Here is a 15,969-nt window from a genome sequence, read left to right on the forward strand (position 1 = left end):
GTAAGGATGTGTCTTGTCTAGAATTCTGTGTTTATTCTTCAGTTAAAAGAGTTCACTCGTTTCTTCTTATGGTCTCTAATCACTTGCTCTACATGTTCCCTGTGTTTAGCACTGCTGTCTGCTCATGAAACATTTACCTTTGATCTCAGCAGACTCTCCACCATTTCTTTCAGCACCCTGTAGTATTGGAGACAGAAACCAGTTTTTGTAATAATTTCCAAAAGCCAGAAGAAGGACTATGTATGTCACTGTTTTTCCTCTATTAAGCCAGGTGTTGGCAGTTTACTCCTAAGGGCACAATGCTGTATTTGTGGGGAGGAAGAGCTGCAGTGGGTAAATGTAACACACTTTTTCTTCGTGTTTTATGTGGCTTTTGGCATTGTGCTTACCTGAGGTATTGCACACAGTTAACTCATTTATAGATTTCACACAAAGGTGTTTTCGTCAGTGTATTTTTGTTATGTGTGTCTGTAAAGAAATTATGTCCTGTGGTATTTACTGAGCATCTTACTGATGTACTTTGTATAATTTTATATATTAGATTTGTAATTTTATATATATTAGATTTGTAAAGTATATTTATTTACTTACTTGTTTATTTATGTATTGAGACGGGGTCTCGCACCGTCACCTTGCCTGGAGTGCAGTGATGTGATCTCGGCTGATGGAAACCTCTACCTCCCGGGTTCAAGGGATTTTCCTGCCTCAGCCTCCCAAGTAGCTGGGATTATAGGCATGCACCATCATTCCCAGCACATTTTTTTTTTTTTTTGTATTTTTAATACAGATGGGGTTTCACCATGTTGGCCAGGCTGGTCTCGAACTCCTGACCTTTTTATTTGTCCACCTCGGCCTTGGAAACTTCTGGAATTACAGGCATGAGTCACCACGCTTGGCCTTTATAGTATATTTACACGAATCTAGTAAGTGGGATAATTTGTTATTTTTATTTCTTTCAGCTGTGTGTTCTCATTTCACCCAAGACCTTTGGACAGTGCAGGGCATAGAAGATTCATTCCACAAACTTATACAAAAAGGACATGAGAAATGTGGACATGAGAATTTAAAATTAAGAAAAACTTGTAGAAGGGTGAATGAGTGTAAGGTGCAGAAAGGTGGTTATAAAATGGAATTAGCCAATGCTTATTAACTACCCGGAGCAAAATAATTCAATGTAGTATATGTGTTGAAGTTTTTCATAAATTTTCAAATTCAAACAAACATAAGATAAACTGGAGAGAAAACCTTTAAATGTAAAGAATGTGGCAAATCATTTCACGTGCTCTGACACCTAATTCAACACAAAAGAATTCATACTGGAGAGAACTCCCACACATATGAAGAATGTGGCAAAGCCTTTAATCGGTCCTCAATTCTTACTAAACATAAGAGAATTCATGCCAGAGAGAAACCCTACAAGTGTGAGGAATGTGGTAAAGGCTTTACTCGGTCCTCACACGTTACTAAACACAAGAGAATTCATACTGGAGAGAAACCATACATATGTGAAGAATGTGGTAAAGCTTTTAACCAATCCTCAACCCTTAATTTACGTAAGAGAATTCATTCTGGACAAAAATGTTACAAATGTGAAGAATGTGGTAAAGCCTTTAAGTGGTCCTCACCCTTTAATGAACATAAGAGAATTCATGCTGGAGAGAAATCCTTCTCATGCGAAGAATGTGGCAATGTCTTTACTACATCCTCAGACTTTGCTAAACATAAGAGAATTCGTACAGGAGAGAAACCCCACAAATGTGAAGAATGTGGCAAATCCTTTAATAGGTCCACAACCCTTATGACACATAAGAGAATCCATACTGGAGAGAAACCCTACACGTGGAGAATGTGGTAAAGCCTTTAATTGGTCCTCAACCCTTAATGTACACAAGAGAATTTACTCTGGAAAAAATCCCTACAAATGTGAAGATTGTGGCAAAGCCTTTAAAGTGTTTGCAAACCTGCGTAATAATAAAAAAATTCATACTGGAGAGAAACCCTATGTAGGTACACAATGTGGCAAAGCCTTTAAATAGTCCTCACACCTGAATAAACATAAGAAAATTCGCACTGTAGATAAACCCTACAAATGTAAAGAATGTGGGAGTACTTTTAAGCAGTATTCCAACCTTCCTCAACATAAGAGAACTCATACTGGAGGAAAATTTTAGAAATGTAAAGCATGTGGGAGCTTTTAAGTCTTCCTCAATCTTTTATAATCATAATTCATACTGGAGAGAAACTCTACATATGTGAAAAATTTGACAAAGCTTTTAACCACAACTCAATCTGTTCTAAACATAAGAGAAATGGTATTGGTGAGAAGCCATAAAAATATGAAAAGTGTAGAAAAGCCTTCAAATGCTTGTCACATCTTACTATTTATAATTCCTACAGAAGAAAACCCCTAGGAATATTAAAAGTGTTGGCAAAACTTTTAACCAATGCTCATATCTCTTAGCACATGATAGAATTTATGCTTGAGAAAAATTGTACAAATATGGAAAATGTAGATGCAGGGGCCTTTGAAAACAGTATGCTGAGAATAGATAGGGCTCAAGGACAGTATCTCCAATTGAACTTTTAATGAACTCCCGTAGGCGCCAAGAAGGCAGGCAGATAAGGAAGAGCATAGAAACAAAGAACTGAGTAGAAGGTTACATCTGGGAAAAGAAAGTTTGTTTTGCATTGCATTCTTTCTGCTGATGTGGGGTTTATGGAGTATAAATAAAGTGAGGCGGACGCTCTGAGCGCGGCCATCATGTTCTCTGTGTGTCTTTGTCTTTTGTGTGTTCTTTCATTCTCCACCACCCCCGGCACGGACCCCAACAAGTGGCGCAGCGAGCAGGGTCAGCACGGGTGAGTAGGGGAGAACAAGAAGGGGAACCCCCTAGGGGCGGGTAAGGCCCAGATATTGTTAAGGGGAACCTTCTTAAGCTTTCATTATGGGGAATTCCATCTCTCTGGCCTCAGAATATTTACAGCTGTTTCAAGGACTATTGCTGTCTGTAGGAGTAGAAGTGAAAGAAAAAGACTTTGAAGTGATTGTTTGCCCATGTTGAACAACATTGTTACTGGTTTCAGTATCAGACTAAAGTGCAGCTGAATCGCAGAGAATGGTTACAGGTAGTAAAAACTCTGCTTAGAGCTCTCCAGTTAGGGGATATTATGCCTCTAAAATTGTGGACCTTGTGTGACTCTATCACTCAGACATTAGAGTTACTTGAGACTGATTCAGAGTGTGGTAATGTAGCCACAGGAGGAAAGGTATCTGAGGATTTGGGAAAAAAAAAAAAAAAATCTGAAATGGAGCCCATTTGTGCCAGGATAACAGAGGATGGTGGGGGTAGCAAAAGGGGGAGAAGAGAAAAAGCCAGCTCTTCCTTCTTCTAAGGGAAATTCTGACATGCAGTGTATTATGGAAATGCTTCAACAAATATTACAGATACATTCTTCTAATTCACCTTTGTGAGCTTTCCCTGTTTCTTTTCCTTCTGCCCTGTTAAAAGAGGATTTTCCAGTGCCTCCAACCCCCCGGCTTCCTTATCTTTACCTTTGTTTGGCAAAGTTGAAGCCCTGTTCACATCAGACATACTTTAAATTTATACTAAACACCTATTTAATATGTCAAAACCAGTGTATATGTATATCTTGTTGTTTGTTAAAATATTATGAGTATTTCAATAGTTAATAAATAAGCACATTAATATTAACTATTAATATTAATATAGTATTAATAACCCCAGCTAGGAAATTGTTATGTTATAGGGGTGCATAGGTTCCATCAATTTACACTCCAAACAGAAGTTGAGTATTCGAGCTGCTTAACACATTAACTACCTCTTGATATTTTTTGTGTTTTTAAATTTTAACCATTGTATTGTGTATGTAATGATTCTCAATTTGGTATTAATATACATATTTCCTAGTGAGTAATGATGTTGGACATATAGGTTTATTGTCATTTCCTTGTTCTGCTACTTTTGGTTGGGTTATTTGCCTTTTCTTATTAATATGTTGAGATTCTTTATATTTGGGGATATGAGTATTATTATATATTATATATACTTTTAATTAAAAAAAAATTTAAGGAGCTGGATCTGTTTCCAATTATTTGTGCTTCTTTTGCTCCTAATGCTCAGTTTTCAAATGGTGGCAATAATGTCCAATTTAATGCCTTACAAATTAAATTTTTAAAAAGAAATGAAAGCTGCCATTTCTAACTATGGACCTCAATCTCCTTTTATCCTTGGTCTTCTTGATATTTTTCATCAGAAAATTTGATAATTCCTATAGACTGGAAGACTTTGGGGAAGGCTTTTCTTGATCGTTCTCAGTGGTTACAATTGCACAGCTGGTAAATGAACAAGGCACATGTATAGGCTAGGAAAAATATTATGTGTGATCCCCCTGGACCCACTGAGGAACAACTCACAGGCACGGGCCAATATGCTACTCTTAATGCTCAGGCTGGTTTAGATGATGTTGCCCTTACTCAAATCAAGACTTTGTTTTTAAGGGCCTGAAATAAGGTAGAGATAACAGGAAAATGTTCCCTTTCCTCTGTGAAGATTTTACAGGGCACAAATGAACTATATCCAGATTTCGTAGCCCGTCTTCAGGATGCTGTCTTCAAAATTGTGGGTGCTGGCCTTGCTTCAAAAATTTTGTTACAAACATTGTCTTTTAAAAATGCTTATGCTGACTGTTAAAAATTGTTAAAATCGTTAAAGGCCAATGGGGCCAATTTAGATAAATATATTAAAACTTGTGTTAGTGTTGGAGGGGCTATTTATAATGCTCAATTATTTGCTAGAGCTTTGTCTAAAGCCTTAAAAGGAAATAACAAACAAGGTGTTTGCTTTCAGTGTGGTAAACCTAGACATTTCAAAAAAGAATGTCATAAAAATTGAACACTTTTATCCCTCAAGGCAGAAAGCTGCCTTCAGAGGTGTACAAATATTGTGGTAAAGGTCGACATTGGACAAATAAATGTCGTTCCAAAACTGATAAAAGTGGAAATTTACTGTCTCCTCTCCTGGGAAACGGGAGCCGGGGCCCACAGGCTTGGGGCCCCAACAATTACAAGTCTACTACAATATTCAGTGAGCAATGGCCTACAACATTAAGGAATAAATTCAAGTCCTCCTTAAGGATCCCACACCTTACCCCAGTTTCTCAGCTTTATGCGGCAACTAAGCAGAGCGCCGCTGCTGACTTAGCTATTACTCAGCCTTATACTTTGTCTCCTAATAGAGGAGTATATAAATTAGTTATTAGAGTGTGTGGCCCTTTGCCAAAAGGACATGATATTACTAATAAAATTTTTATTTTGGTACAAGTTTCACAATTTATACGCCTAGAGGCAGGGGAACGTATTCTCAATAGAGAGGGTTTCGTAGCACAGAAAAAACTGTTTTTTGGGAAACTTTAGTTTCTAATCAAAAGCCCTTATGTTCATTGCACATTAATGGGATAGTTTTAAAAGAGTTAATTGATACGGGGGTGAATATGTCTATTATTTGTTTAAATTAGTGGCCTATACAATGGGAAAAAAGACAAGTTTCAGTTATACTCACTGGCTTGGGTGCTGCTTCTGTGATTTATCAAGACGTAGAACCTTTAACCTGTGTCGGTCCTAAAGGTCAACAAGGTCAAGTGTTTTTTTTTTTATTTTTATATTGTTCCTATCAATATTAATTTTTGGGAACAAGATCTTTCACAACAATTTGCTGCTTTTTTAGACATTCCTCATATTTCCTCAGCTGCCAAAAATATGATGTTCAAAATGGGCTACAATCCTTTAAACTCATAGCCACCACTCCTATTTAGGTGAAACAGTGACCATTATTTAAAGAAATACTTAGGACTAAAAGAGTAAGTCAAAAAACAAATGGCCGAGAGGAATATAAAGCCACGTATTTCTGCATGGAATTCCCGTCTTTGTCTTGTCTTAAAACTATAAATGTTTACATTAAACCTAGGGAAAGTTTACAGCCTGGTCTTCCTAATCCTGCCCTTATCCCACAAAGTTAAAACCAGAGAAAATCAGCAAGATGCTTTTGTATCATTACAAACTCAGCTTTCTTTCTACTCAATATTGCCACAGAAAAAATTTAACTGGATTTTCTTATTCAATATTTAGGTTATACCTTGGGGGCACAAAATATTCGACCCCAAAAAATTCAAATTTGACGTGATCATTTAAAAACATTAAATGATTTTCAGAAGCTTCTAGGAGACATTAATTGGATGCGTCCTGTTTTAGGAATACCAACATATCAGTTATAACATCTTTTTTCTATTCTAGAAGGAGACAGTCACTTGGACAACTCACGCCATTTAACTCCTTTGGCTTTACAGGAACTCCAGCTTGTTGAAGAGCAACTTCAAAAGGCCCTTCCTTTTGTTTATTTCATACTTTACCTTCTCCCACAGGAATGATTAATCAAACTAGTCGACCACTAAAATGGATCTTTTTGTCCAATAAAATATCTAAACGCTTGGCTACTTATATTGATCGTTTAGCTGAACTGATCATCAAAGGACGGCATCACTGTCGACAACTTTGGGGAGGAGATCCTTCCTTAATTATCTCTCAATTCACTCATAGTCAGATCACTTATCTTCTTGCAACTTCTGATTCTTGGCAAGAAGCTTCATCAATCTTGAGTTACAGTTTATCCTTATCCCTCGGTGCAATAGGGAGAGTTGTTTGCTATTCTCATGGTCTTACTTGATTTCCCTACTACTGGTTGTAACATTGTTAGTGATTCTCAATCCGCCGTTTATGTTACTTCTATTTCTCAGGCCACTTTACCTCTTTGTGCTACTTCTTCTCTTCAGAAATTCTTTTATTTGTTATCCTTTACTTTGAGCCAATGTCGAGCTCCTTTATTCATCACTCATCTTCGTTCTCATTCTCAACTTTCTGGACCATTAGTTCATGGTAATACTCAGATTGATTTGCTTTTAATCGGCCACCTACATGCTGCAGAACAAAAATATACTCTACATCACACTAATAGTTCTGGCCTTCAACGATGGTTTCATTTAACTCATAAACAAGCTCGTTCTCTTATTCGAGCTTGTCCTTCCTGTGCTCCTTTGAGCATTCCATCCTTCCATCCTGGGGTTAATCCACGAGGTGTCCCTTCTTTTGGACGATTAAAATGTTCATCATACCATTGATACCTTTTCTCATTTCTGTTATTACTCATCTCTTAGTTTGTTTCGCCATCATGGGCATTCCTCTTATACTTAAAACTGATAATGCCCCTGCTTATGTCTCTCATAAATTACAAGTTTTCTTACAGCAATACAATATTCAACATATCACCGGTATCCCGGGCAACAGTCAAGGTCAAGCCATCATTGAGCGCGCAAATTTAACTTTAAAAACTTAACTATTAAAACTAAAAGGGGGAAATGAGCCCCCCAGAAACCAGATTTTGAAACCAGATTTTGAAGGTTCTTTTTACCTTAATTATTTTGAATCAATGGAGACAATTGCAAGATTCCGCTGCCGTAACCCATCTTTCCTCACCTCCCTCGGTGATAGTCCCCGCTGACAGTTTAAAGGTTTGGTATCCTAATGAAGAAGGTAAGTATGTTCAAGGGCAAGTTCTAAAACAGGGATGGGGCTATGCTCTTGTCCTTACAGGGAGCGGACCTGAGTGGTTTCCTACAAGATGATTGAAACCCTGTTGAAAAGAAAACTGGATTCAGCATGCATTTCTTCCTTTGTTGGATGTGCCTCGGCGGGGGACTTATTTCTCTTAGTGAGGCTTTGTATGAATATTGGACTTATATTCCCTTTCCGCCCTTGTATCAGGGAGTCGCCTGGGGGGAGGCGGAAATTAAGGTTTTCACCAATGACACTACTTGGATGCTGTCCCCCTATATAGACAAGGACAATATAGAACGGGAAATGGGAATTATAAACAACACATATCAATTTGGAGTGGAAGGAGTTCCAATATGTATGGGAAATAGTTCTCATTGTCTCTGAAGATCGCATGAAGCCTGGGCTGTTCGTTATAATCATAGTCATGTGGCTGCTAATACTGTTATTATTGTAACTAGAAGTTTTTAATATAATCATACTGTATATAGTAATGAAACTATTCCTAGTTCTTTACTTTTTTGTCCTATTCTAGAGGTTTCTCCTAATATTGAGGTGCTGGAGTGACAACAATGTCGGGGAACTAAACCCCGGATTTTATTAGAATACAATGGGATGCAAATAACTGATTGAAGTGTGCACGGTGATTTTCAAACAAAATTTAGTCACATACCTTTGAAATGACACTGGGTAAATAAAAGTATTGCTGCTAACAGTAATGAAACCTTGGTATGGCGTGAAGGAGGCCTGAAGTACAGAGTTATTTTTGGAAGTTGTTAGCTGCAGGCGATGCCATTAGCACTTTTGTGGGGAATATGCCCCTTAATCTTTCTAACCCGAATAACTCCTTTCATATTCAGTTATATTGAAATACCTCCTGATATATTATTGCTTGTGTCCGTAAGCCCTACCTATTATTAGCAGGGAATTTGACATGGGATAATGATACGGGGATTGTTAATTGTACAGATACGTGTACATTTTTGTCTTGCCTCAATCATTCCTGGTGGCACAACTTTACTGAGGATATTTATATCCTCAGGGCTCATAAGGAAATTTGGCTACCTGTTAACCTTACGCGACCGTGGGGGGCATCACCTCTTGAGACTTATATTTGGACTTCTCTCCAGCGAACCCTCCGTGCCCTTGGACTTATAATTGCCTCGGTGATGAGCCTTGTCGCCATCGTCTCCACTGCGGCCATAGCAGGGCTCACTCTTCATCAAAGCATACAAAATGCTGAATTTGTGCAGCAATGGCACGAACAATCTCACCGGTTATGGCTTCAACAACGAAACATTGATTCTCAACTTGCTGAAAGATTGGACAACATGGAACAAGCCTTGACATGGCTTGGAGATCAGCTCACTGTCCTCAGTACTCAGATAACATTACAATGTGATTGGAACTCCACTCAATTTTGTGTAACGCCTGTGCTTTTTAACATCTCTCAAAATTGGACCGTAATCCAAAAATTATTAATAGGCCATAAAAATATTAGTTTGGACATCCAAGAGCTCACTCAGAACATTTCTGAAGCATTTCGACAACAATTACATGTGTTGTCTGGAACTGTAACCCTTCAGGAGCTGGGTCAGCGCCTTGCTGCCTTTAACCCATGGACCCAGATGAAGACATGGATTTCTATAATCTCTGGAAGTATATTGCTTTGGGCACTTGGATCGGGTCTACTTCTTTTGGTGATTCGATGCTCCCTCCATCGCCTCCAAAAACAAAAGAAAACACAAGAACAAATATGGGCTACCTTTTTGGGATTGAGGCAAAACAAAAAAAAAGGGGGGGAAATGCAGGGGCCTTTGAAAACAGTATGCTGAGAATAGATAGGGCTCAAGGACAGTATCTCCAATTGAACTTTTAATGAACTCCCGTAGGCGCCAAGAAGGCAGGCAGATAAGGAAGAGCATAGAAACAAAGAACTGAGTAGAAGGTTACATCTGGGAAAAGAAAGTTTGTTTTGCATTGCATTCTTTCTGCTGATGTGGGGTTTATGGAGTATAAATAAAGTGAGGCGGACGCTCTGAGCGCGGCAGCCAAGTTCTCTGTGTGTCTTTGTCTTTTGTGTGTTCTTTCATTCTCCACCACCCCCCGCACGGACCCCAACAGTAGAAGAGCCACTAATGCCTACTCACGTGTTACTAAATATCAGAGAGTCTGTACTTAATAAAAGCATTATAAATGTAATGTTTGTTGAAAGACCTATTAGAAAATACAGGTCTTAAAAGTGAAGAAGAGTATTCTGAAGACGGACAATACAAATAGTAAGATGGTTGTTGTACCTATACTTGCATCATGGGTCTTATTGTGCATATTTCGTACTAGAAGAAAACCCTGAAGCACTTGCCCAAAATTTCTTCAACATTGGAGAATTTATATTGGAAAGAAATTTTACAAATATAATAAATTTGGAAAAGCATTTGTTCAAAAACTGTAGCTTAAAAAATACCAGAGGGTTTATACTAGAAGATGTTTTGTAGATGCGTTAAATATGAAAAGATATTCAGTCTAAAATTAAGACTAAATGTCAGAATATTTACAGTAGAAAGAAGAAGGCATTAACACTTGAAACATTACAGTAAATCAGAGTGTTAAGTATAAAAAAATTCCAAAGCCGAAACTGTTAGATAATTTCTTTGTATATAAGTTGAAAAGGAGTAGATTTTTGAAGTTATTCCATTGAAATTATACTTTTTTACTTGAAAAAGTTATAGATTTTTTGAAAAGCAAATTCAACTCTAAAATTTATTCATACTGATTCAACTTATTGTTTATATGAAAGCGTGTGATGAGTTGTTGCATCAGAGGTATGAGTGATTCTTTTTAGGTGGGCATCATTCATGAACTTTTCCATGAATGAGTAGGGACATTGAAAGATGCATGAGATGATGTTTGCATCTTTGTGGTTGACTTATATCATTGCATGATTCGTGAGGTACATGTTCAAACTAATATTCTTCTGCATTATAGTGAGAGAAAATCTGAATTTTAGTAATAAATTGTTTTACCAATTGTACATTTAGGTAATAAAATACAGTAAATTTTAAAATTATCTTTTAAGATTGTGTGTGAACTTAATTTTTTAATTCAACAAAATTGCTAATGTGTTGAAATTACTGTGTCTGGAGTGAAGTGTTATTATGCCACAACTTTCACCTATCCCACCTTACTCAAGGGTATAGGTAAAAAATGGTAACAGTATACTTTTAGTAACATAGTTTAATGATATTTCTAGCAATCTCTTTTTCCAGTGGCTTTAAACAGCAAATAAATTGAAGAATATTGTTCTCATGTTAAATTTTTATTATTTTTCTTATTTAAATTTATTTTTAAAAATTTATGTGGGTACATAGTATGTGTATATATTCATGGCATATATGGGTTACTTTGATACAGGCATACAACATGTAATCACATCAGTGTAAATGAGTTATTCATCACCTCAAGCATTTATCCTTTGTATTACAAACAATCCAATTATACACTTTATTTTTAAATGTACAATTAAATTATTTTTTATTACAAGTAATTTTATGGTTGTATTCAGTATTATATCAGAATATAATGTAGACATTTCTGTGTCCTGAATACATATTTTTTTAAATGTTCCATATTTTTCTTTGGACATGTGGCTTCTCTTCTGGCAAACACATACAGACTTTTAGTTTTGATTTACATGGAGATAAATATACAAATGTATTGCTCTAAGATAAACCTTAGGTATGAAAAATTATAGAACAAGCAATTGTGTTTGGAAATTTGTACCTATTTTCCAAAGAAAATAGCAACTTTGGGACAAAAAATATTCTTTTAATAATATGTATAACTGATTAGAAACATAAAAACCTAAAATATTCTGGAAACAAATCTATACTATCTTCTTTGTATTTAATTAATTACTGTAAAATCTAATGGATCATTGTTGAGAATCTCCTTGTGCAAATTACCTGTTTTGTCTGGTACTCATGCTAGTGATACAATTCACTTGTTTCTCATAGTTTTTTGTTTTAACTTCATTAAGTATTTATTGTGTGAGCTGGTCAGAAATTGTAAGAATGATTTTTATAAAATTTAGTAGAGCACACAAAATAAATTTAAGATGTTCACAATGTGTGTATTAAGTAATATTTAGTTAGAACATTTTGTTTAATTGGGGAACCATATATAAGCTGTTTAGTTATTGTTCCTTTCACTTTTTATAATTGACATAATTGAGTTTATTGGGCCAATTCAAGTAAGTACTGGGAACACTTTATAAGTTATGAGGATGTTTTGATACATAATTGCAGTGAACAAACATAAGAAAGTGAAGGGTGTGTAATAGATGCTCCATAATTAGGTACAAATATTTTTCTGGAGTTTATTTGTAGGTCCAAGTAAGAGATTGAAAATATCTGTGGTGAAGAAATGGTATTTATTCTGCATGTTAAGAGGACAGGCTGTAAAAGTGACTCATTCTGAATTTAAATAAGATTTTGGTGTTTATATTCTAATTATCTTCAGTTTTTTTTTTTTTTTTTTTTTTTTTTTGATGTCTTTATGTGTTCATCCTCAGCTGTGTGTACCTCACAGCCCTTCTCCTGATTTGTGTTATGGCTACAGTTTTTTCACTCTTCTCTTCATGCCATGTAATTTCACATGGATTTTCTAGGCTCTCATGAAAAGTTTGGATTGTTTTTAATGTGGTAAATTATTGTTTTTAAGTGGGGTGTTTGTATAGTTTATCAATGCAACATTTATATTACTTAAGAGTCATTTACTGTTCACATGTAAAAGGATTCAGTCAGTCAGCATTGTTTTTCTCTGTAAAAGAAAAATTTTATGAGATTCTAAACAAAGTGTGTTAAATGAAACATAAGCTAGAATAGGTAAAGCATTAATATGGGTGGATTGCATATTATAACTACCATATGAAGAAACTCATCCAAATTTTGAAATCTCTTAGAAGAAAATATGTCTTAGAAATAAATTTCTAGGCCGGGCAAAGTGGCTCACGCCTGTAATCCCAGCACTTTGGGAGGCTGAGGCAGATGGATCACCTGAGGTCAGGAGTTCAAGACCAGCCTGACTAACATGGAGAAACCCCGTTTCTACTAAAAATTCAAAAATTAGCCAGTTGCGATGGCAGGTGCCTGTAATCCCAGCTACTTGGAAGGCTGAGGCCGGAGAATTGCTTGAACCTGGGAGGTGGAGGTTGCAGTGAACTGAGATGGCAACACTGCACTCCAGCCTGGGTGACAGACTGAGACTCAATCTCAAAAGAAAGAAATTTCTTGGCGACTTAGTGATATGTGAAATATTTTACATTAATTTTCTATGACATAGCAAAACTTATTTTGTTATGCAGAATAGTCTATATTCTATATTTATTATAAAGTATATACTGTACATGGTGACTGTAGTCACCATGTTGTACAATAAATTTTCTGAACTTCTCCTAGTCAACTGTACTTATGTATTATTTTACGGACATCTCTCCAAATGCCTCTTTTTTTCTAAATAACCAAGCATCCAGTAACCAGCATTTGCTGTCTGGCTTATTTCACTTAGCATAATGTCCTCCAAATTTATCCATATTGTTTCAAATGACAAGATTTTTTCTCTTTTATTGCTAAATAGTATTTCATTGTAACACATTTTTAAAAATTTAAATAAGTAATCATTTATTGCTTGAAAAACTCATGTAATGAAAATACATTTGCTTTAAAGCATGTATTAATGTAATTCAGAGTGTAAAATTTTATTAATCATAGCTAATTTGTACCAAACACTAACCAAAACTATGTGTGTTAAGGAAGGTAAATTCTCAGTGGTGGAATTGTAGGTTATTTTAATTTGCTTTATTGAATAGTTTTTTACTTCCTAATTTTTGGCATTGTGTTTTTAATTAAAATAAAACATCATATATGTTTTAACCTTGCCTTTATTTGTATATACATGTTAAAAGAAGTAAGAAAGAACAAAAGAAAGGGAGAAAAAAGAAACAAAAAGTAAGAATTTAAAAAATGAAAGACAGGAAGAAAGGAAGCAGAGAAAAAAATAAAATTTTAAAAGTGCTATAAATTAGAGCCAAGAAAGCATCTGGATAGTGTAATCACTGTTTTGCTATACAAGGCCCAAGCCAGCAGGGCCTCCTGGGAAAGACAGAGATACTGGAGACTGCAAATCATTCCTAAACATTTTCCATTTTTATCGCTTTTCTTTTTTTTTTTTTTTTTTTTTGAGACTGAGTCTGGCTCTGTCGCCCAGGCTGGAGTGCAGTGGCCGGATCTCAGCTCACTGCAAGCTCCGCCTCCCGGGTTAACGCCATTCCTGCCTCAGCCTCCGGAGTAGCTGGGACCACAGGCGCCCGCCACCTCGCCCGGCTAGTTTTTTGTATTTTTTAGTAGAGACGGGGTTTCACCGTGTTAGCCATGATGGTCTCGATCTCCTGACCTTGTGATCCGCCCGTCTCGGCCTCCGAAAGTGCTGGGATTACAGGCTTGAGCCACCGCGCCCGGCCTATCGCTTTTCATTCATTGTGTAAGTTACTACAATTTTTTTGTCAGCTGAAACTAATTCCGGTTGTCTAACAATATTTCACTTTATTATAATCCAGATTCAAAGAATAAAAATGAAAGTGTTTTCTAGGCTGGTTGTTTCTTTGTAAATTAGGCAGAATGATCAGTCTAGACAAGAATCATTTATTAGCATTCTGAACAGGGATCCTGGCCAAGAGAAGGAATTCTCCAGAAAGGAACCAGGGATCTCAGTATGAGGAAAAACTCTTGGTCGGTTGCAGTGACAATCACAAGCAATTTCACTCTGACCAGATGAGACTCTGGCTGGCAGTGTGGAAAAAGAGCCCAACTTTGGGGGAATCAAACCAGGACCTTCCAGATATTCATTCATTTACCAAGAAAGCATTACTGATGTAAAATTATGTGCATCACCCTGTGTTTAGGGCAATGAAAGTTAAATAAAAACGCATAATGCATATCCACCCTTCTGGAAACACATTGGGTGCCTCTGAAGGCCTGCATTTGCTGTTGCCATTCTGGGGAATGTGGTGATATTATTGTGGTTTTAGTAGCATTTCCTAACGAGTAATAACATTGAAACATTTTACATGCCACTTAGAATTTGTCTATTCAAACGCTTTATTCGCGTTGCATTGGTAAATTATTGTATTATTGTTAAATCATAAGAATTCTCTTAATATATTTATTCCTAGACCCAAATCAGTTTTAAAACTTAAAATATGTTTTGCCATTAGGTAGTTTGTCTTTTGTATTCATTATGCTTCTGTTCAAAAAGCAAATGTTTTTCTCTTTCATGAAGTAATATTCTTTATTTTTCTCTCGTTTTGAGACAGGGTCTCTGCACCCAGTCTGGAGTGCAGTGGCACAATTGTGGCTCACTGCAGCCTCAATCTCCTCTCCTGAGGAGCTGGGACTACAGGCCTGTGCCCCAATGCCCAGCTTTATTTATTTTTTTTCCTTAATTTTTCACAGACATGAAGTCTCACTATGTTGCCCAGGCTGGTCTCGAACTCCTGGGATCAGGTAATTCTCCCACCTCAGCCTCTCTAAGAGCTAGGATTACAGGCATAAGCCATTGATCCTGGCCTAAGTTTTTCTTATTCTGGATTTTGCTTTTGTGTAATTTTGTGTAATATCTAAGATATTTTTTCCTAACCCAACATAAAAATTTACTCTAATTTTTGTCCAGTGAATATGATAATTTTAACTTTTATAATTAAGAGATAATCAATTTTTAATATTTTCTTTTGTGTGGTTTGAGTTAGGGGTTCAGCTTTACTTGTTTGTGTGTTGACAACTGATTTCTCAGCATCATTTGTTGAAGAAACTTCTGCTATTAAAATTTCTTGGCATCTTTGACAAAATCAATTTTACCACAAATTAATGTATTTATTAATATACCATCAATTATATTCCTTTAATCCATAAAAATCTATTTTTTTCACTGTATTTCCAACTCTTAAGTCCAGGAGTACATGTGCAGGATGTGTGGGTTTGTTACATGGGTAAACGTGTGCCATGGTGGTTGGCTGCACAGATCATCCAGTCACCCAGGTATTAAGCCCAGCATGTGCTAGCTGTTCTTCCTAATCCTCTACCTCCTCTCAGGTTCCATACTCAGGCCCCAGTGTGTGTTGTTCCCCCTGTGTGTACATGTGTTCTCTTTACTTAGTTCCCACCTATAAGTGAGAATATGCAGTATTTGGTTTTTGGTTCCTGCGTTAATTTGCTAAAAATAATGGCCTCTAGATCTATCCATGTCACTGCAAAGGACATGATCTCGTTCCTTTTTATGGATGCATAGAATTT

The 15,969-nt window shown here is 36.4% G+C and overlaps 1 protein-coding gene and 1 long non-coding RNA gene across 2 annotated transcripts in view; one reads left to right on the forward strand and one right to left on the reverse strand.

The window, feature by feature from the left end:
• The window catches only part of ZNF718 (zinc finger protein 718), a 45,263-nt gene extending 35,574 nt beyond the window's left edge, over positions 1–9,689 (forward strand). The window contains 5 exon segments of the mRNA XM_078002838.1: positions 960–1,123; positions 1,126–1,229; positions 1,231–1,839; positions 1,841–2,859; positions 7,664–9,689. Coding sequence (XP_077858964.1) covers positions 960–1,123; positions 1,126–1,229; positions 1,231–1,839; positions 1,841–2,171 — 1,208 coding nt within the window. The 3' untranslated portion in view covers positions 2,172–2,859; positions 7,664–9,689.
• Positions 1–15,969, reverse strand: part of LOC144341060 (uncharacterized) — a 558,577-nt gene that overhangs the window by 64,636 nt on the left and 477,972 nt on the right. The gene's annotated exons all lie outside the window — the stretch shown is intronic.

The sequence above is a fragment of the Macaca mulatta genome, chromosome 5, assembly GCF_049350105.2.
Source record: "Macaca mulatta isolate MMU2019108-1 chromosome 5, T2T-MMU8v2.0, whole genome shotgun sequence".
Taxonomy (NCBI): domain Eukaryota; kingdom Metazoa; phylum Chordata; class Mammalia; order Primates; family Cercopithecidae; genus Macaca; species Macaca mulatta.